This window comes from Anguilla rostrata, chromosome 18, assembly GCF_018555375.3.
Source record: "Anguilla rostrata isolate EN2019 chromosome 18, ASM1855537v3, whole genome shotgun sequence".
NCBI lineage: Eukaryota > Metazoa > Chordata > Actinopteri > Anguilliformes > Anguillidae > Anguilla > Anguilla rostrata.
This window is the reverse complement of record NC_057950.1, coordinates 4,652,082-4,671,965: the sequence shown is the minus strand read 5'-3', so window position 1 is coordinate 4,671,965 and position 19,884 is coordinate 4,652,082. Positions and strand designations below refer to the sequence as shown.

Genomic DNA, 19,884 nt, shown 5'->3' with positions numbered 1-19,884 from the left:
CGCAGAGAGAGACAGGGAAACGCCGGGGGGGGGGAATCAGACGTCGGCTACAGAGGAGAGCCCCAGAGCTTCCTCTGTGAGTTCCTCTCTCCGCTTCACTCACATTCAAAGGCCAAAAAGAGCATAACCCAGCTTTACTTTGAAAGAGATGCACTTTGATGTTTGATGGAGTCACCTGATATCAATCACCTGTGGTCTCTACAGCACCAAGGGCATGTGAACACTACTGAGAGAGGGGGGGAACAGGGGGCGGGGTTTGGGAAAGGGGCGGCACCTCTGATACGTCCTGTGCAAAGCAGGCCAAACGGTCACCTCGCCTAAACGGACAAAAAGCTCCTCAAAGGCTCACATTAGAAGAGCCGTGTTTGATGGGGTGAACTAGACGCCACGGGAAGGTACCGCACACCGAACCGCACGCGCAGGGCGAAAGGCCAACAGCACCGCCGTTTACAGAAGACCAGAGAATCGCGCGCGCGACCCCACCCTGGAGAAGGTCAGGGAAACGACGCGGAGGCTGAAAAGGTCACCGGGGATTCTCCCCTCCCCAGAGGATGTGTGACATTAAGGAAAAATAAACAACGGGTCAGTTAGCTCCAAAAGGAACCGTCAGCGTGGCACAAACCCCAACTCTAAGCCTCGACACCAGGGTGCTCATTCGCCCAAAATAACTGCGTGAGAACGAAAGAACGCACAGCGGTGCGAGCAGGCCATTCTGAGCTGGGAGTTTACCTGCAGGACAATCTGGCCAATCCGTGGCTCCCTGTCCCTTCTGCACGAGGCGGCAAGCTGTGCCACACGTAAAGGTCTCCTTCCTACAGTCTCAGCTCCAGCACAAGTCAGCTACACTTTCCAGGCTGTTTCCTCATCTTTGGTGTCTGTGTATTTGTGTCTATGTATATAAATATATATATACTCAATTCAATTTTATTTGTATAGTGCTTTTTACAGAGAACTGTGACAAAGACACTTTACAGAGTAGCAAGGCAAGAGACAAACAGAGCAAACATCAGGTCTCAACCCCCAAATACCAGGTACATAAGATTAAAAAAAAATGTATATATATAATATCGCTCATATTGATGGATGTTATTTTCTTCCTGCAGAGAGACACTCCCAGGAGGCGTGGCCTGAAAGTCCGGAGCCCGCCCACCGCTGTCCCGCTGTTGCTACTTGCAGCGGTGATCCCTAGCAACGAGGATTCGGGTCTGAAGCATTAGAGCCATCGCTGTTCTCCGGACCTGGCCAGGCGCGCCGTGAGCCTCCCCTGACACCCATCCACCCACTCCAGCCCCGACAGCTCCTCACGCTAATGGACCCGCTGCCGTCCCCGTGACAACCGCGCACAAATCCTTAAGCCCTAAATAATGACGCCGCGACATCAGTAAATTAGCCGAAGCAAGGAGGGCCAGCCAAACACCGTTCCCCAGAAGAAGAGGGGGAGATATTTTCCACATCGGACGAGAGGACAAGTCAAACGCGCGGAGAAACACAAAATGACAGCCCGGTGCTTTTTCAAACGGGCGCGTCTGACAAAAGCTTCCGTCTGAGATGTGTAATAATATCTCACGCATCTCTGTGTGTGTGTGTGTGTGAACCTGCAACAGCGCGACAGGCAAATAGACGGCTGTCGGGAAAAGGCCATTCACTCCCCGAGAACAAGCTGTCAGCACTGAGAGGCATCAGACGCCAAGTTTGTTTGAGTGAACTGGGTAGATGTTGGGATTGCATGGTGTGTGCGTGTGTGTGTGCGTACGTGTGTGTGTGTGTGTGTGTGTACGTGTGTGTGTGCCCGTGTATATGTGTGTGTGCGTGTGTGTGTGTGAGTGTGCACGCGTGTGCGTCCACGTGCATGTGTGTGTATGTACACGTGTGTATATGTATGCGTGTACACGCACGTGTGTGTGTATGTGTGTGTGCGCGTGTGGCGCACGGTGTGTGTGTGTGTGTGCTCGTGTGTGTGTGTAGGTGTGTGTGTGTGTGTGTGTGCGTGTACTCGTGCGTGTGTGTGTGTGTGTGTGCGTGCAGGTGTGTGTAGGTTACAGAAGGAGCAGGTACCTTTCTCGGTGCGCAGGCGCTTGAAGGAGTCTGTTTTGGAGAGGCCGGGGTCGGAGATGACCTTGGAGCCCAGTTTGACCGTCAGGTCGATGGAGCGGTAGCCCTGGGGCAGCTTGCGGTCGTACAGGAGGGTGAGGAGCTGGGCCAGGGTCATCTCCGCAGGGAGGGGCTGACCTGGGGGCACGAGGGGGCGGGTCAGCGCACACAGGACCAGACCTCTCGGGTCTGACAGCGTATTTTACACAGCAACGAGGGCCAAGCGCTGTGCATTTACTGAGGTGTGTGTCCTCAGCCACACCCAGTGTCAACCGCTTATATTAGAACACCTAAAGACAACTGTGAAGCACTGTAGACATGAGAGTTCCGGGATTGCATTCTGGGAAGGGGGGGGGAGGAGGTTAATCTATATTCAAGACAAATACAGTATGTGAATTTATTTACCAATTGTCCATGAACATTGTGTACCACAGACTAAGGGGCGGAGGTGTAGCTAAGAGTGAACTGACTGGAATAGGAGGCTTCAATTAAGGAGAGGGCTGATAAACAAGCTCCCATTGGCTGAGGGGATCGGGGGGTGGGGGAGAGCACTGACCTGGCAGGAGCTTGTGGTAGAGGTGGAAGACGGGCACGCTGATGGTTTTGGAGGAGGAGTCCACCCCCGACGAGGCCGTGAGCTTGTCGCTCATCACCCGGCCCCGCCTAGAAGGGGGGCGGGGCGGGGTGGAGACCGCCCTCTTCGACTGGGACTTGAGGCCTGAGGGAGAAAGCAGGGATGCTAATAAGCTCCATGTCACTCTAACCCTGTCACATACAAAAAAACCTGGAGCGTACGGGTTTAAGGCTCACAAAGCCAGCGGGACAAAGCAAGAATTCAGTTTCCGCTCGTAAACAAAAAGGACGCTGGTGCAGCCTGCCAGAAAGCTACAGCTGAGCGGTTTCATTCCTGTAGCTGGCCAGCTACCCTTCTCATTAAAACAACTACAGCACCAGCAGCTATCTTTCCAGTGACATAGCATGGGTCTGGAACAGCGTTTGAGTGTCTGTGAAGCACTGCTGAAAGATTCATGGGAACCATCCCATCATTTTATCATGACTTTCAGGCATATTTCGCGAATAAGACACTGAGCTGAAGGCTCTTCTGGGTGAAGGCTGGGGGAAATAACAGCAGTAGAACCTCAGAACAACAGCCCGGCTGATTGGGGCTTATCAGAAAGCCCTTTCTGATGAGGGCCAATCACAACGAACTAGCCCATGGGAGCCAATCAGGAGACAACCCCAGAGATCAAGGCCCTGAAACAAAGGCTCCGCTCCAGTTAGTGCACAAAAGGTACCTCATGTTCAAATGGTAACGTACAGCACACGTTAGATATGACGTATGAGTTAAATGCCTCCCTTGCACTACAATAACTCCATGCCACCGTAATTATTACGACTCACAAGGCTGGTGAGATTAATGTCCTTTTAGGAGATGCCAAGCCGTTTCAACAAAACTGAAAAGAAACTTTGTATGAACTTGGTGGCGAGACGGTAGGCGGCTCATATCTACTTCAATCCAGCGCTTCATGCACAAATTATAACTTCCTCAACAAAAAAAAACAAACTCCAGACATAAGCCAACTCCAAGGCAATTAGCATTCCCCCTGACATTTAAGACGCATTTGAGAAGCCGTGAACAGCAACAGCAACGGAAAGCGAGGCTCCTTTAATGATGGCACAAAGTCGACTGAATAAGACCACGGTGTCTCTGATGTCTGAGGTCCTTGAAGACCATCCACCAGGCGTGTCCTGATTGGCTGAGCCTGAGGGGGTGGGGGGGGGGGGGGAGGTACCTGAGGCCACCACCACGCTGTAGTTGTCCTGAAAGCCGCTGTCGGCCTTCATCTTCTCCTTCTCCTCGTGGTTCTTCTTCTCCTTGTCCTCCTTCTGCTCGTTGATCAGCTTGGCTGTGATGCTCGGGGTGTCTGCAGGAAAACCGGGGGAGGGCGGGTTAGAAATGGGAGGGGGGTCAAGTTGAGAGAAGGGGATAGTTTGGGAGGAGGGGGGAAAGGGTGAGATAGGGGTTGGGGTCAGTCAGGGGGGAGGGTTAGGTTGATGGTTCGGGAGAGGGGTCAAACGGGGGGAGTGGTGAAGATTTGGGAGTTTCCTACAGCACAGTGACAGGTGTCGTAAGTGTCTTCCTTCCCTGCGATGTCCAGTCAAAAGCTACTGTACATTTAACACAAAAGCAGCCAGTGCTCTCAATGACAGTGCTCTACGCTGGTCCTGCTCGGGCTGCATTGACCCTGTATAACTACACAGCTATTCGTTCTAATGTATGCAGTGCAGTCCGCTGGGCTTCTGACCCCCTCCATGCTATCAGCTCAGGTTGGGAGTCTGAAGCTGATAGCGGTTCCGCATTAGCAATTCCAACCGCTCCCCGAGGAGACTGGGAAGAACCATGTATACAGACGTGCTGCCCTCCACTGAATTAATGCTCTCCCCTGACCCACGCTCCACACACCCCCCACCGCCCCCACCTACTCCCCTGGGGGTGCGGGCGCAAATACGGGCTCCTCAAGGTTCCCGGGAGGAGAGCCATCCATCACAGGTGCACAACGAGGTTGGCCTGGTCCAAACAACCCTCCATCCGCACCGCCAACCGCACACCGCCGCCACCTCGCCCTTCACGTACGGGTAACGCTCTAATACGACCTCTGGCTGAGGTCTCTCCCGCACCCCCCGTGCGGACCCAGCAGAAGGGCGCTGAAGGTCAGAGGCGGTGTTGGGCTTCTGCACACGCCCGTTTGGGCCGGTGCGGCTCTCACAGGCCCCGTGAGCCACGGCCTTAATGGGCCTTAATGGACTTAAATAACGGAAACCTGCCCCCCCCAGCGGGAAGAGGGGACGATGCTCGTTTACGGTGAGATAAACACAGCCGCAGACGGTTTTTGAAAACCGGGGCACTTGGCCGGGGTCCAAGTGACAAATAAGCTGCAAATTTTCCTCTAAACCCCAGCCAGGGACAGGCTAGGACGACCCGGGCCAAGCAGAGTGGGAGACAGTTCCTTTGCAGCAGAGCCTTAAGGGCACTGATTGGATGGACATAAGTGCACTCACAGGGTTAACGAAAGGGATGAGCGTGTGTGTGTGTGTGCGAGAGAGTGTGTGTGTGTGTGTGTGTGTGTATGTGTGTTTTTGTGTGCGTGTGTGCCTGTATGTATATGTGTGTGTATGTGTGTATGGAGCTGTCAGGCAACATTAGCATCAAAAATGTCACCCACTTAAAACGAAAAGGCCTGAGGAAGAGGATGGACCACTGAACATGTGGAGCAGTTTTATCATGTCGATCATGAGAGCGTGTGTGTGTGTGTGTGTGTGTGAGAGAGTGTGTGTGTGTGTGTGTCTGTGTGTCTGTTTGAGAGAGCCTGACTGAAATCATTCAGACAGCCTGCTGGCACCTTCAGCAGTACATAGTGCAGCACAGGGACTATATGAAAGACCTCTGTATGCTAAATAAGCCGTACCTGACACCCGGTCCAATACTTCAGCGAGGGTGGTGGAGATGGGGAGGTGCAGGGTGCGGAACTTGTGCCCCGCTCCGTACATCGGGTGCTGGATCACATGACTGGTGGCGTTGATGCGGCCCTTGTACAACTGCGAAAAGGGGAGGGGGGGGAGACAAAAATACAGTGAGAGGAGACCTCAGGGTTGTGACAGACAGAGGCCCCATCCTGCGATACACAGACGGGACCTTATCGATGCGCCACTCAGAATCACTTCTGTTCATCTGGAAATGTCTCCACATGGTGGCAAATAAACACAAGGGACAAACTCCTCTTACCATAGACACTATAAAACTATAACAACGTTATGAAGGCCTATATACAGCCCTCATACTCCAAACACCAATGGGAGGCTCCACCAGGTCAGAACATCAGGACCACTGTTGAGAACTAATGGAGGCACAAGCAGAAGCAGTAGAGCGCCCTTTTCCTGGACAGAGCAACGCAGAGCCGAGCCGGGCGGGATGCGGGAGAACGTTCCGGAGGCGCTTCCACCACCCCCCCCCCCCCCCTCCCGCTCCTCTGGGTTTATTGGAGCTGACGCGGCTCCTCGTTGGGCATGAATGTTACATGCGCGCCTCCACTCCCCGCGACGTTTATTGCTTTTCCTACCTGCAGGCGACAGGACGACGCTCACACCCGCACCCGCACGCGCACAGAGGCGACGGGACCGTTAACCCCCCCCCCCCCCCCGGCCTTTCCGAGCGGTCAATAATTCAGCGCAACCGCAAAAAAAAACGAACGACATCGGCCCGGGCTGGCGAGTGCGATTCACACCGTCTTGCTTGGAAAAAACGGTCAATGCGTGCGGCTGCCAGAGAGATAACAAAATAAAGCTTTTTTTATGAACAGAGGGTTTAGACTTTAGACCGCGTTTGAGGAGTTACGGTGAGGGAACCTTTATTTCTAGGTGGTCAGGACCGCCTGTTCCCCTGACGTTTCTTGGCGTGACGCAGTCTACGCTGTCACCTGTGAGAACGCAGACCCCAGACATATCAAATCTCAAAGACCCCCTGCGGTTACGAACGGACTGGGGGGGGGGGGGGGCGTCAGGAAATGAAACTAAATCAGTTGGAAAATCAAAGTTTAAAAACTCATATTCCGGTGGCAGATTCAATTTCTGGTCCAAGATTGTCTCATGAGAAACTGGATTTTCTGGTCAAGCACATTGTCGCAGCAGAAAAAATAATAACAATAACAATAACTCTACCACAGGACAGATATATGTCTATATATATATATCTATCGTATATACATATATATACTCGTAAGTCTGGATACATATATATGTATATCTATATGTAGAGATATACACACATAAATACACGCGCACGCGCACACACACACACATATAAACACATACATCTCACTCCAGTGCATTTCAGAAATAATAGTGGAGTTTATCTTATGACAGTTTGGTCTAATTGAGCCTGAATGTTAGCAGTAGGAGGGTGGCTTCAGTGGCCACAGCAGCTCGTGTCAGCCCCGAGCCTGGCGCTGATTCTGACGGACTAAGTGGCTCTATATCTGATAAACTGCTCAGTGATCTACTCCAACTGCCTCCTTCAATTACGCAGCGAAGAGAAGCCCGGGGAGATAAAAGACATTACGCATATTAAATATACATACACGCGCACATAATATATATTAAACCGTTATGGAACGCGAGCCCGCGGAACATCGCGAAAATCGACGTGGTTAGGCGGCGCCGTCAGGCACAGCGTGTGCGGAAAACCCGCTATAGTCATTAAAAATGCAGGTTTCAGCTCCGTACGGCTGATAAAACAGATCGACCCGCAGACACCGTTATAGAAAACGGCCATTTTACAAAGGGGCCTTTAACTAGCCTATAAAGCGAATCCGTCCACGAGCTGCTGAAGTTATTATTAACCGCGTAATAATAGCCGCATTTTAAATGAAGCACGACAACGGGACGGGCTCGCGCTGCGTTAATTACGTGGAACCGAAGAGAACCAGCACGAGAACACACGCTTTTAAAAAGCGTGCGATAAATCGGATGTGAGACATTAAATTATCACGGATGACTTTTCGGCACACGGAAAGCAGGAAGTGGCACACTGGAGACGATATTTTTATGCGGGACACGTGTTCGTCCGGGGAAGAGTAAATCACTGCACGAAATGGGCTTTCCCTTATTAATGCATAAACATTACCGCTTAGACTTCTTCTATTAATCATTTTATTACCATAAATAATTAAGCTCAACAGAAATTAAGAGGCCACGGATGAGACTGAGTGTTCTACAATTTAGTGATGAAATGAATTACGAAAATGAAGAGCTGTTGCCATTGTGATCGTGCAAAAATGAAATAAAAAGACCAAGATATGCCAACCGCAATCATAATTTTTCCAATACGAAACGTATTTACCCTCAATGCTTCTGGCTGGAGGCATAAATAGCTTTATAAGTGAAATAGGGTATTAAACAAAGGCACACAGAGGCAAGGAAAGCATGAGAATACCAAACTAGCACAGATTGCACAGTTCTAAAAGAAGACCCAATAAGACGTGTACCATTTCTTGGTGGTAAAAAAATGTCTTTCTGAGCAGAAGTTCTCTTGGATCTTTGCTACAGCATTGCCCTCTAGTGGATATCAATTGACATTACGTATACATATTGAGTCTTACCATTTCCCCCAAACGGATATGCGTTCAAGCTGATGGTCAGCGACCAAAAAAAAGTTATTGAGAGTATTGCATCTGAATGTAAGGGGGGGGGGGGTCAGATTCAGAAGTGTGGCTGCAGTGTAGTACAATGGTAAGGAGTTGGTCTTGTAACCTAAAGGTTGCAGGTTTGATTCTCCGGTAGGACACTGCCGCTGTACCCTTGAGACCTGCATTGCTTCAGTACATGTCCAGCAGTATAAATGGATGCAATGTAAATATGTAAATGTAAAAAGTTGTGTAAGTCGCTCTGGATAATAGCGTCTGCTAAATGCCTATAATGTAATGAAATTGGGGGGGGGTGGCGTTGGGACCTACCGGGCAGGGGGACTGCAAGAAGACGGTGACCTTCTCGTCCTCCAGCATGAGCTGCAGGAAGAGGCGGCGGATGAAGCCGGAGATGTTGCCGGAGATGGGCACGTTCCCCCGCTGCGGGGCCGACTGGAAGAGCTCGCACAGCACCTGCGGGGACACGCCACCAGGGGGCGCCTCGGTGAGGACTCGGGTACAAAGCTTTCACAGGTGCGGATACGATTCACAGCAGAACACTCAATCCTTTTCCCTGGCCTGTTTCTCAGGCAATTTAAAGAGCAGGGGCTGTAATGTACAGTAAGGCTCTGTGAAAGAGCTGTAATTGGCTGTAAGGCTCTGTGAAAGAGCTGTAATTGGCTGTAAGGCTCTGTGAAAGAGCTGTAATTGGTTGTAAGGCTCTGTGAAAGAGCTGTAATTGGCTGTAAGGCTCTGTGAAAGTGCTGTAATTGGCTGTAAGGATCTGTGAAAGAGATGTAATTGGCTGTAAGGCTCTGTGAAAGAGCTGTAATTGGCTGTAAGGCTCTGTGAAAGCGCTGTAATTGGCTGTAAGGCTCTGTGAAAGCACTGTGATTGGCTGTAAGGCTCTGTGAAAGCACTGTGATTGGCTGTAAGGCTCTGTGAAGGCGCTGTAATTGGCCGTACCTGGGCCATGAGCCGCTGGTTGTTGGGGTGACAGGAGATGCACTGCAGGAAGAAGGCCACGGTGGCGTTCTCGATGGCCGTCCTCTGCTGCGTGGTGAGCCCGCCCCCGCGGGCCGAGGAGGCCAGCGAATAGCGGGAGCCCGAGGGCTGCGGGGGCGGGGCGGAGGCGGCATGGGCGTGGCCGCCGCCGGCGCTGGCGCTGGAGTGGCAGAGGAGGAAGAGGAGGGCGGTCCACAGCGGGTTCACCTCGGGCCCGCCCAGCCAGTCCTTCATGGCGTGGCTGTTGCCCACGTCGGTGAGGAAGCGCAGCACGGGCGCCACCAGCTCGGCCGTCAGGGGCATGCGGCTGGCCGCCGGCGCGGCGTGGTGGCGCCGGGCGCGCTCGGAGCCGGCGGGCGGCTCGGCGGGCGCGGGCAGCGGCAGGTCGGAGCTGGACAGCAGGCCGCAGCAGAAGCTGGCCAGGCTGCGCACCAGCAGCGACGGCAGGCCCGAGTCCAGCAGCTGCTTGATGGCCTCCGGCGACTGCGAGGCGGCCGCCAGCGTGGCCAGCTGCGACTCGGACAGCGTGATGGGCGCCTGCGCGTGCTTGGAGTCGTCCGTCTGCGCCGCCGCGCTCAGGTCCTGCTGCTTCTTGCCGTCGTCGGTCATGGAGAGGCGGTGCTGGGCCTGGGAGCGCGCCGGGGGCGGGGCGATGATGCCCATCCAGCCCATCAGCAGGGAGAAGTAGCTGGGGTGGATGTGACACATGGAGCACAGCAGGCTGTCCACCGCCTTCTTCAGCACCATGTTACAGGGCAGGGACATGGACCAGCCGTACAGCAGCCTGCAGGGAGAGAACGCAGTCAGGGCCAAGTTACAGGGCAGGGCCAAGTTACAGGTCAGGGACATGGACCAGCTGTACAGCAACCTGTAGGGAGAGAACGCAGTCAGGGTCAAGTTACAGGGCAGGGACATGGACCAGCCTGCAGGGAGAGCACACAGTCAGGGCCAAGTTACAGGGCAGGGACATGTTACAGGGCAGGGACATGGACCAGCTGTACAGCAGCCTGCAGGGAGAGCACACGGTCAGGGCCAAGTTACAGGGCAGGGACATGCATGTTACAGGGCAGGGACATGGACCATCTGTGCAGCAGCCAGCAGGGAGAGCACACAGTCAGGGCCATGTTACAGGGCAGGGACATGGACCAGCAGCCTGTAGGGAGAGCACACAGTCAGTAAGGAGGAACCCGGGTTCTATAACTCACTCGAAGAGCTCCCTGTTGAGCAGCACGGGCAGGTCGTAGTCCACGGGCAGCTCGTAGCTGTGCCACAAGATGGCCGCCACGCAGTGCAGGTGGGAGGGCGAGGGCATGAGCAGGCCGTACTCCCTCGGGGAGCCGCTGGAGCTGACGTAGCCCATGTGACCGCTCCTCTTCAGGGCCGCCACGCGCGAGGAGTCCTGGACCCACTGCAGCAGGGCCTGGATCCTGTGGGGTGGGGGGGGGGCGCATTCTCAGGTCAGAATTGTCACTAAGCACCACTGTTTTATGAAGTTCTTCTCAAAAGCTTTCCATTCTTACCATTGCCAAATATAGCACATTAACATGTTTTTCACCTCCAAAGACCATTAATTAAATTTGCTTCATATAATTTGGGCAGAATGGACTACATTCCGTATATATACCGTACCTGTCTTTGGTCCCAGGGTCTTGCGTCGTCCCAAGCTGGTAGAGGATATCGATGGTGGAGTCGGAGGACAGGCCGTTTAGCCTTCCAAAGAGTAGAGGACTGTTTAAATCTAAACAAAGGGGAAAACGTCAGTCAGAAAGCTTACTGAATAGAAAGTAACTGAAGTGATAATCTGCAGTCGTGTAATCTCCGGCAGTATAATCTGCAGTAGTGTAATCTCCAGCAGTATAATCTGCAGTGGTATAATCTGCAGTCGTGTAATCTCCAGCAGTATAATCTGCAGTGGTATAATACTGCAGTAGTGTAACCTCCAGTGGTATAATCCGCAGTGGTATAATTTCCAGTGGTATAATACTGCAGTAGTGTAATCTCCAGCAGTATAATCTGCAGTAGTGTAATCTCCAGTGGTATAATCTGCAGTAGTGTAATCTGCAGTGGTATAATACTGCAGTGGTATAATCCGCAGCGGTATAATCTCCAGTGGTATAATACTGCAGTGGTATAATCTGAGATGGTATAATCTCCAGTGGTATAATGTGCAGTAGTATAATCTGCAGTATTATAATCTCCAGTGGTATAATCCGCAGTGGTGTAATCTGCAGTGGTGTAATCTGCAGTGGTGTAATCTGCAGTGGTATAATCTGCAGTATTGTAATCTCCAGTGGTATAATCTGCGGTGGTATAATCTGCGGTGGTATAATCTCCAGTGGTATAATACTGCAGTGGTGTAATCTCCAGTGGTATAATCTGCGGTGGTATAATCTGCGGCGGTATAATCTGAGACGGCGGCGGGCGCGTACTGGCGGGGTCGGTGCCGGAGGCGGCGCAGTTGCGCAGCAGGATGTCGATGAGCTTGAGGCCGATGCGGGTGGACTGCAGGCCGATCTTCACCAGCACGGCCTCGATGTTGGGCGAGTGCATGCCGCAGTAGGGCGACATGAGCAGGGCGGCGCAGGTCTGCAGCAGGTTGGCGGTGGGCGCCGCCGCGCTCGCCATCATGGCCTCCAGGTCGCTCACGTGCGTCAGGCAGTGGTGCAGCAGCCGCAGCCAGCCGATGCTGTGGGGGGGGGCAAAGGGGGGGGGGTGTCAGTCACGAGCAGGGCAGCTGAATGAGAGCTGAATTTTTTGTGGCTTTCAGGCTTTCCACACCTTTGTTCTGGGGGGGAGATAAGATTCCCCCCCCCAATCACTGGAGAGTGTCAGAGATCTCCAGACGCTGCAAAACTGAAAACATGAAAGACTAGGAACGGTGATATTTTTAGACCAGAACATTACGCTTCCTGGTGTTTGATGGTTTCTTTTTCGCAAGGATCTGGAGGTCCCAGACACACTCCAGCCACACTGCCAAATTCAGACACCGCGTGTGAATGGCAGACCGAAATAAGATTTGTCTGTAGCTACGGCAGTCAGTCACCCAGTCCAGCTGTGGTCCAAACGCTCATAATTCAGTCACCCAGTCCAGCTGTGGTCCAAACGGTCATAATTCAGTCACCCAGTCCAGCTGTGGTCCCAACGGTCATAATTCAGTCACCCAGTCCAGCTGTGGTCCCAACGGTCATAATTCAGTCACCCAGTCCAGCTGTGGTCCTAACGCTCATCATTCACAGTCACCCAGTCCAGCTGTGGATCCTAATCTTCATCATTCCCAGTCACCCAGTCCAGCTGTGGTCCTAACGCTCATCATTCACAGTCCGGCCCACACACCACAGGCCCGTGGGGGAGGGGGGAGGGAGAGGAGCTGACCTGGTTTTGGAGACCTGGTCCTCGGAGGGCAGGAAGGGGTTGTTGACGGTGGCGGAGGAGGTGTTCCCGAAGGCGGTGAGACCCAGGAGCTTGATCTGGGACAGGCCCAGGGTGCTGGCGTCGCGGGGCCGGTGGAGCCTCAGGCACACGGCCGACGCCACCTCCGCCTTCACCAGCTGGATCTTGATGTAGGTGAGGCCGCTGGTGAGGACCGGCGTGGAGAGGGGCAGCATGTTCACCCCGTCTGCGCTGATCTCCACGGAAACCGAGGAGGGGCAGGCTAGGGGGAGGGGGGAAGACAGCTCACATTTAAACCGATTTACACTGTATTTACATGCATTTACATGTCCATTTAAACCGATTTACACAGAATGTGCATTTACACACATTTAAACACCCAGTTAAACCGATTTACACAGAATGTGCATTTACACGTCCATTTAAACCAATTCACACTCAAACAGTACGTTCCATCATGAGCACATACGAACAGAGCCAGTGGCATGGTAGAGTATAGAGGGACCAGAGCAGAAGAAATCCGGTTTGAATCCGAAGGGAAGCCCAAATGGATTTAATCCAGGGAGGGCCAAATTCGGTTTCTGAATTTTATGTCAACTTCTGCTCCTAATTATTTAATCAGCCCCAAGTATTCACACAATCTGACATTTCAGCTATATTTTTTTATAAGCACATGATGACAGGTGAGAACGTTTCCTGCGAACCTAAACACACTATTTACAGCGAGCTGAGTTAGAAGTGAACCGGTGACAAATTAGCTCATTTAGCTGGGGTGGAAAAAACCTACATATACACCAGTGCTCCAGGAGCTGCAACCACACCACCCCCACCCCCCTCATCCCTGCCCCCCCCCCCCGGTGCAAAGGGACCAGAACAGGAGGAACGGAGACAAATATGTCACATCCGTTCGGTCTTTAATTATTCAGTTAATGTTAAGCTGTATAAAACGACCGTGTGTGCATTTAACGTGATCAAAATCACCCGGGACAGGGAGGATGGCTGCTTTTAACAATGCAGGACAGAGGAAGGCTATTTAAAATCCGCCCACTCACACCCACTGCTTCTGCAGAGTGCAGCTCAAGCTGTCCACAGACATTAAGAGAATGTGTGTCAATATTCCATAAATAACAATGCAGCCGGTGCAGATCAGGTGTGTGCGTATAAATAACTTAGCAGAGCTGAAGACCTCAGAAGCATTTGTGGGGATGCAGATTAAAATGAGTTCAGAAGTCGAATCTGGCATGTCGCACTGCTGGAACCGCAGATATAATGATCACAGGGGGAAAGGGGGAGGGGGGTTACAACACCCCCAATATTACAAAACAGGTCAGCTACCCAATTACCCCCCCCCCCCCCCCAATAATATAGCATTATGATGTGGAAATAATTTCATGTAATTAAGCTGGGATTTCATGTTGTGATTGGGATGCACTGATGAGTAGTCAGAAACAATCACGCTGCTGTTCACTGCTGTTCCAGAGGGTGGGCATGCCCCTGGACCCCCCCTGGAGCGCTGTTCTCGGGGTCTGCGGATCCCGACCGCCCCCCCCCCATATTGACCCTGCAGCCAGGCCCCTGAATGAGGGCGGGGTGGGGTTCAGGGCGGGGTTAGGGGCGGGGCGCTCAGGCTGAGAGACTCACTGCCGAGCGAGGCCGGGTGGGGCTGGATGTGCAGCTCCTTCAGGAGGACCGCTGCAGGCAGGTGGATGAACACAGGGTTAGGGGCAGGGTTAGGGGCGGGGTTAGGGGCGGGTTAGGGTTATGGGCAGGGGGGGTTAGAGGCGGGGTTTGGGGCGGGACGCTCAGGCGGAGAGACTCACTGGCGAGCGAGGCCAGGTGGGGCTGGATGTGCAGCTCCTTCAGGAGGACCGCGGCGGGCAGGTGGATGGTCAGGTCGCACCACGCCTCCTCCGGCAGGAAGATGTAGGACCAGGCGGCGGAGCGGGCGCGGCGGTGCGGGGGCGTGGCCTGCAGCAGCACCTCCGCCGGCTGGGCCGTAGGGCTGCTGGAGGTTATGGTGCCTGGGAGGGGACAGAAAGCACCGGCATAAGCGCCGTCATGGCAACGGTGATTCGATAAGGAGGAAAAAACAAACCCACGGGAGACCACAAAAGAGCAATACACCGAGCCTCAGATCTGGGTCATTTTCAACTACAGGAAACGAATTAGAGTTCATCGCAAATGGCTCCCCTACTCCGAAAACTATTAACAGCTCATAATGTCGATAACGGAAATTAATTAAATCTGTGGCACTGATCTCATACCAGCTGTTCAAAAAGCCTGAAGTTCAAAAAAGTATTTTCAGTAGGACTAGTTTATGGGGGTCTGCGAAAAGAAACAACTTCATTTTTCACGATTCATTGATCATTTTAAATCAGCGTGCCGCGTGCTTTAACAGGAGTGTAACTCAGTGAGGTGAGGTGCGTGCGGTGCGTGCGGGGCGGGGCGGGGCGGTACCGAGCGGGGCGAAGTTGTGCAGCCCCTCGGCGTTGTCGGGCTCGGAGGCCAGCACGCGGGCCTTCAGGCTGCCGTCCGCAGCCTTCCCCGGACCCGAGTCCAGGAACTTCATGATGGTGGAGACCATGCTGCGCGCCGTGTTGACGATGGCCCGCGTGCTCGTCACCATGTTATTACAGATCAGCTGCACCCCGCCTGAGAGGGCAAGGAGCGACACGCACAATATACACACACACACACAGACACACACGCACACAATACATACACACACACACACACAGACACACACGCACACAATACATACACACACACACACACAGACACACGCACGCACGCACAATACACGCACACGCACAGAGACACGCACAGTACATATACACACACACACACACACACACACACACACACACACGCACACACACAGAGACACGCACAGTACATATACACACACATACACACACACACACACACAGAGACACACACACACACACAATACACACACACACACACACACCACAACACACACACACACACACACAGAGGGACACGCACAAACACACACATACACACACAATACACACACACACACACAACAGACACACACACACACAACACACACACACACACACACACACACATACACACACACACACACACACACACACACGCACACACACAGAGGGACACGCACAATACACACACATACACACACACACACACACACACAAGCGCACACAGACACACGCACACACACGGAAGGACATACACGCACACAGACACAGACACACACAGCATACAAACAGCACACAACACAGACAACACAGATTAATCACTCAAGAACACAGGAAACACTCCCTCAGACGATCAGAAAACCTGTTTTTGATTTCCTCTCTGAGTAAGCACATCCAAGCTCACCAACCAGAGCACAGACCCCAGCATCCCCAGAGCAGAACTGCCTTTACTCTGACGCAGAGCAGACGGAGGCCGTCTCCACCCCGGCCAGCCTGGCCTGGGGCTCAGGGGGCTCATGGGTAAGGAGGCAGCCGCTCACCCATGTCATGGAAGGCCTTGAGAGCCTCGCTGGTGTCCAGCACCCTCAGGATGAACCAGAGCAGAGGCTCAGACAGCTGGCAGGTGGACAGAGAGCCCTGGGAGGGAGGGAGAGAGGGGGGGAGAGGGAGAGAGAGAGCGAGAGAGAGGGAGAGAGGTAGAGACACAGAGATAGAGAGAGAGAAATGGAGGGAGAGTGAAAGAGAGAGGGAGAGAAAGAGAGCCAGAGAGAGCTCCACATTAATAACAATTCAATTTCCATCGATCGATGTAGCAGAGACTTCTTGTCTTGTTATGGTTGCAGGGTGGGGGAGGCACTGTCATTGTGAAATGCAGAATTAGTTTCATTCCACACACACACACACACACACAAACACACACACACAATCCAACTCACACACAGTAACTTTTCTTGCAAGAGAAGTACTGAGTTTTCTAATAACGGCGTTGCAGTACCTGCTACAGCAGTGACTGTATGTGAAACGTATAATGATGTCCGTGGTGTGCGGTGGGGAGAGTGGAGGCGTGCGGCGGGGAGAGTGGAGGTGTGCGGTGGGGAGAGTGGAGGTGTGCGGTGGAAGTGAGGTGTGCAGTGTGGAGATGGTGGAGTAGCTGCTGGAGAGTGAGGTGCGGCGGGAGTGAGTGTGCGTGGAATGGAGTCGTGAAGTGGAGAGTGGAGGTGTCAGTGGGTGGGCGGCGGGCAGAGTGGAGGGGTGCGGGCGAGACCCACCTGCCGGCCCATGTACCCGCAGGCCATGTAGGTGAGGATGGGCTGCAGCATGACCTGCACCGACGTGGCCCTCTTGCTCAGCGTGGTGAGGATGGTGAAGAGCCCGTCGCCCACGGAGATGGCGTCCAGCCCGCCGTGGAAGTTCTCGTGCTTGGTCAGGTGGAGGCCGCTGGCACCTGCGAGCCGCGAGGGGCAGAGAAGGAGCCGGAAGCTCTGTCACAGGGCAAGGGTACGGGCACCAGACAACTGGGGCCACTTACATAAACTCACAAAAATGCCCTTTTGAACCAGCGCATTATGGGACATTATTAACTTAGGCGGTGCACTTGAATGATAAAGTAGTATGGCTTTTTACCATTTCTCTAAACCATTCCTACACAGATCACCCAATATGGATGCAAATAACCTCAAATTAAAGCTGACAGTCTATAACCGTGTATTTATAGTTCATAAACTATATTCATTCATTCATTTATTCATTATAGTTCAAATCCAGTGTGCTGGAGCACAGAACCAAAACAGCCAAAATAGTGCTACTGTCCCAACCCTTTGGCATTTAACTGTATACATACATATGCATGTATTTTGCCAACTGCTGATATCATAAAATGTCAGAAAGAACAGAAAGGCAGCACTCACACACACCTATGATCATGGCCATGGCGCTGCTGTTGCACTGGCCCAGGGCGGACAGGATCTGGCTCATGATCTGCTGGTTGGCCAGCACCAGGTCGGCCACGCCGGCGGCAGGGCCCTGGTGGGCGGCGGCGGCCCCGGCGGGGCCCTCCTTGCTGCCGCAGACCTTCTCCTCGTCGGAGACGCTGTCGGAGGCGGCGCTGCCGGCGGCGGGCAGGCGCCCGCTGTGCTCGCGGTCGGCCGACAGCGGCAGCTGCACCAGCGCGTTGACCAGCTTCAGCAGGTCGAACATCAGCTGGTCGCGCGTCATCTCGCCGAACGCCGCCTTGGCGTCGCCGGGCCGGATGATGTTGGCGAACAGGCCGCCGAAGCAGGCGCGGGCGCCCACCGAGCTGTCGGAGCCGCTGCGCGACACCACCTTGTCCGCGCACGTGATGTAGTGGTGCACCAGGAAGGTGATGGACTCGATGACCGCCGCGATGGTGCTCACCGACACCGCCTCGAAGTTCTGCTCCAGCGTGAACTCCAGCAGCTTCACCTGCGCGTCCAGCGGGCCTTGGCCCGACTGGAACGGCCCCCTGCAGGAGGGCAGAGGAACAGCAGGGTCACACACTGTTAGAAGATTCTGGGGCCTAAAAGCATGAGACAATAACTACATTTCTATATGAGGACGCATTTTAAAGCACTTCTGAAGGAATGTAAAGAAAGAAATAAGTGCAATCCATAGAGGGTGAAGCTACAGCCTTAAAGGCATAAATACATAAATACGTATACATAATGAGTTCAGCAGATTAGAGACAGAGTGGAAATACCTTTCGGTTGATAATATGTGCATGAGTTTGAGCAGGAATTCACTGAACATCTGGGGGCAGGTTGAGGAAAGGTGCACTTGAAGTCTGGTGAGAAACTCTTGCATAGCTTGTGTTGCTGTGGGCCCAACCTGTGGTAACGAGAGATGAACATTACGATCCACTCGCTACCAAGCCAAGCTCCAATGGTCATCTATTATAACATCACACACACATAAAACATTCAGTGGGTAAACTCCTCCAGTCTGACAACAGCCTATAGGAAAGAACATATACTTAATGAACACAAGTCCACTGAATTCAAAAGGATCAAAACTAAGAAAGGCTCAGACACAAAGCAGACTACAGTGAAATCAGTCTGTGCATCCAATTCACATCTGAAAAAGACGATGCAGTGAGTGTGGACTCTGCCTGGTCCTGGTCCAATAGGAACAGCGGTTTATGTGAGGCCTTGCAGTAGGGCGGAGTCGGGAAGGGGGGGCGGGGTCACAGAGGGGGTGGAGGCGGACCTGAGAGCTGTGCTGGCTGGTGCCGTGGGGGTTGCCTCCGGACAGGAAGCGCACGAGGACGTGCACGAGCGTGGGGTCCGAGACCATCTGCTGGGCCGTGCTCTCCGGGGCCCCCATCCCGTTACTGGAGCCGGCTGGGAACACATACACACACGCACACTGTTACTGTACAGCCTGAGAACACACACACACACACACACACACTGTTACTGTACAGCCTGAGAACACACACATACACACACACACACACAGTTACTGTACAGCCTGGGAACACACACACACACACACACACACACACACACACACACACACTGTTACTGTACAGCCTGAGAACACACACACACACACACACACACACACACACACACACACACACACACACACTGTTACTGTACAGCCTGAGAACACACACACATACACACACACTGTTACTGTACAGCCTGGGAATACACACACACACACACACACACTGTTACTGTACAGCCTGAGAACACACACACACACACACACACACACACACACTGTTACTGTACAGCCTGGGAACACACACACACACACACACTGTTACTGTACAGCCTGAGAACACACACACACACACACACACACACACACACACACACACACACTGTTACTGTACAGCCTGAGAACACATACACACACACACACTGTTACTGTACAGCCTGAGAACACACACACACACACACTGTTACTGTACAGCCTGGGAACACACACACACACACTGTTACTGTACAGCCTGAGAATACACACACACACATACACACACACACACACACTGTAACTGTACAGCCTGAGAACACACACACACACACACACAACCTGTTACTGTACAGCCTGAGAACACACACACACACACACTGTTACTGTACAGCCTGAGAACACACACACACACACACACTGTTACTGTACAGCCTGGGAACACACACACACACACACACACACACTGTTACTGTACAGCCTGGGAACACACACACACACACACACACACTGTTACTGTACAGCCTGGGAAC

The 19,884-nt window shown here is 53.1% G+C and overlaps 1 protein-coding gene across 1 annotated transcript in view; it reads right to left on the bottom strand.

Moving 5' to 3' along the window:
• Nucleotides 1-19,884, bottom strand: part of birc6 (baculoviral IAP repeat containing 6) — a 133,345-nt gene that overhangs the window by 63,042 nt on the left and 50,419 nt on the right. The window contains exons 46-62 of the mRNA XM_064318120.1: nucleotides 18,857-18,990; nucleotides 18,351-18,478; nucleotides 17,548-18,116; nucleotides 16,903-17,078; nucleotides 16,174-16,270; nucleotides 15,123-15,317; nucleotides 14,486-14,686; nucleotides 12,648-12,927; nucleotides 11,705-11,961; nucleotides 10,905-11,013; nucleotides 10,481-10,702; nucleotides 9,237-10,059; nucleotides 8,601-8,744; nucleotides 5,559-5,688; nucleotides 3,885-4,016; nucleotides 2,648-2,809; nucleotides 2,056-2,229 (exon numbers count right to left, since the gene is read on the bottom strand). Of these exons, the coding sequence (XP_064174190.1) occupies nucleotides 2,056-2,229; nucleotides 2,648-2,809; nucleotides 3,885-4,016; nucleotides 5,559-5,688; nucleotides 8,601-8,744; nucleotides 9,237-10,059; nucleotides 10,481-10,702; nucleotides 10,905-11,013; nucleotides 11,705-11,961; nucleotides 12,648-12,927; nucleotides 14,486-14,686; nucleotides 15,123-15,317; nucleotides 16,174-16,270; nucleotides 16,903-17,078; nucleotides 17,548-18,116; nucleotides 18,351-18,478; nucleotides 18,857-18,990 (3,933 nt within the window). The remainder of the gene's footprint in view (nucleotides 1-2,055; nucleotides 2,230-2,647; nucleotides 2,810-3,884; nucleotides 4,017-5,558; nucleotides 5,689-8,600; nucleotides 8,745-9,236; nucleotides 10,060-10,480; nucleotides 10,703-10,904; nucleotides 11,014-11,704; nucleotides 11,962-12,647; nucleotides 12,928-14,485; nucleotides 14,687-15,122; nucleotides 15,318-16,173; nucleotides 16,271-16,902; nucleotides 17,079-17,547; nucleotides 18,117-18,350; nucleotides 18,479-18,856; nucleotides 18,991-19,884) is intronic.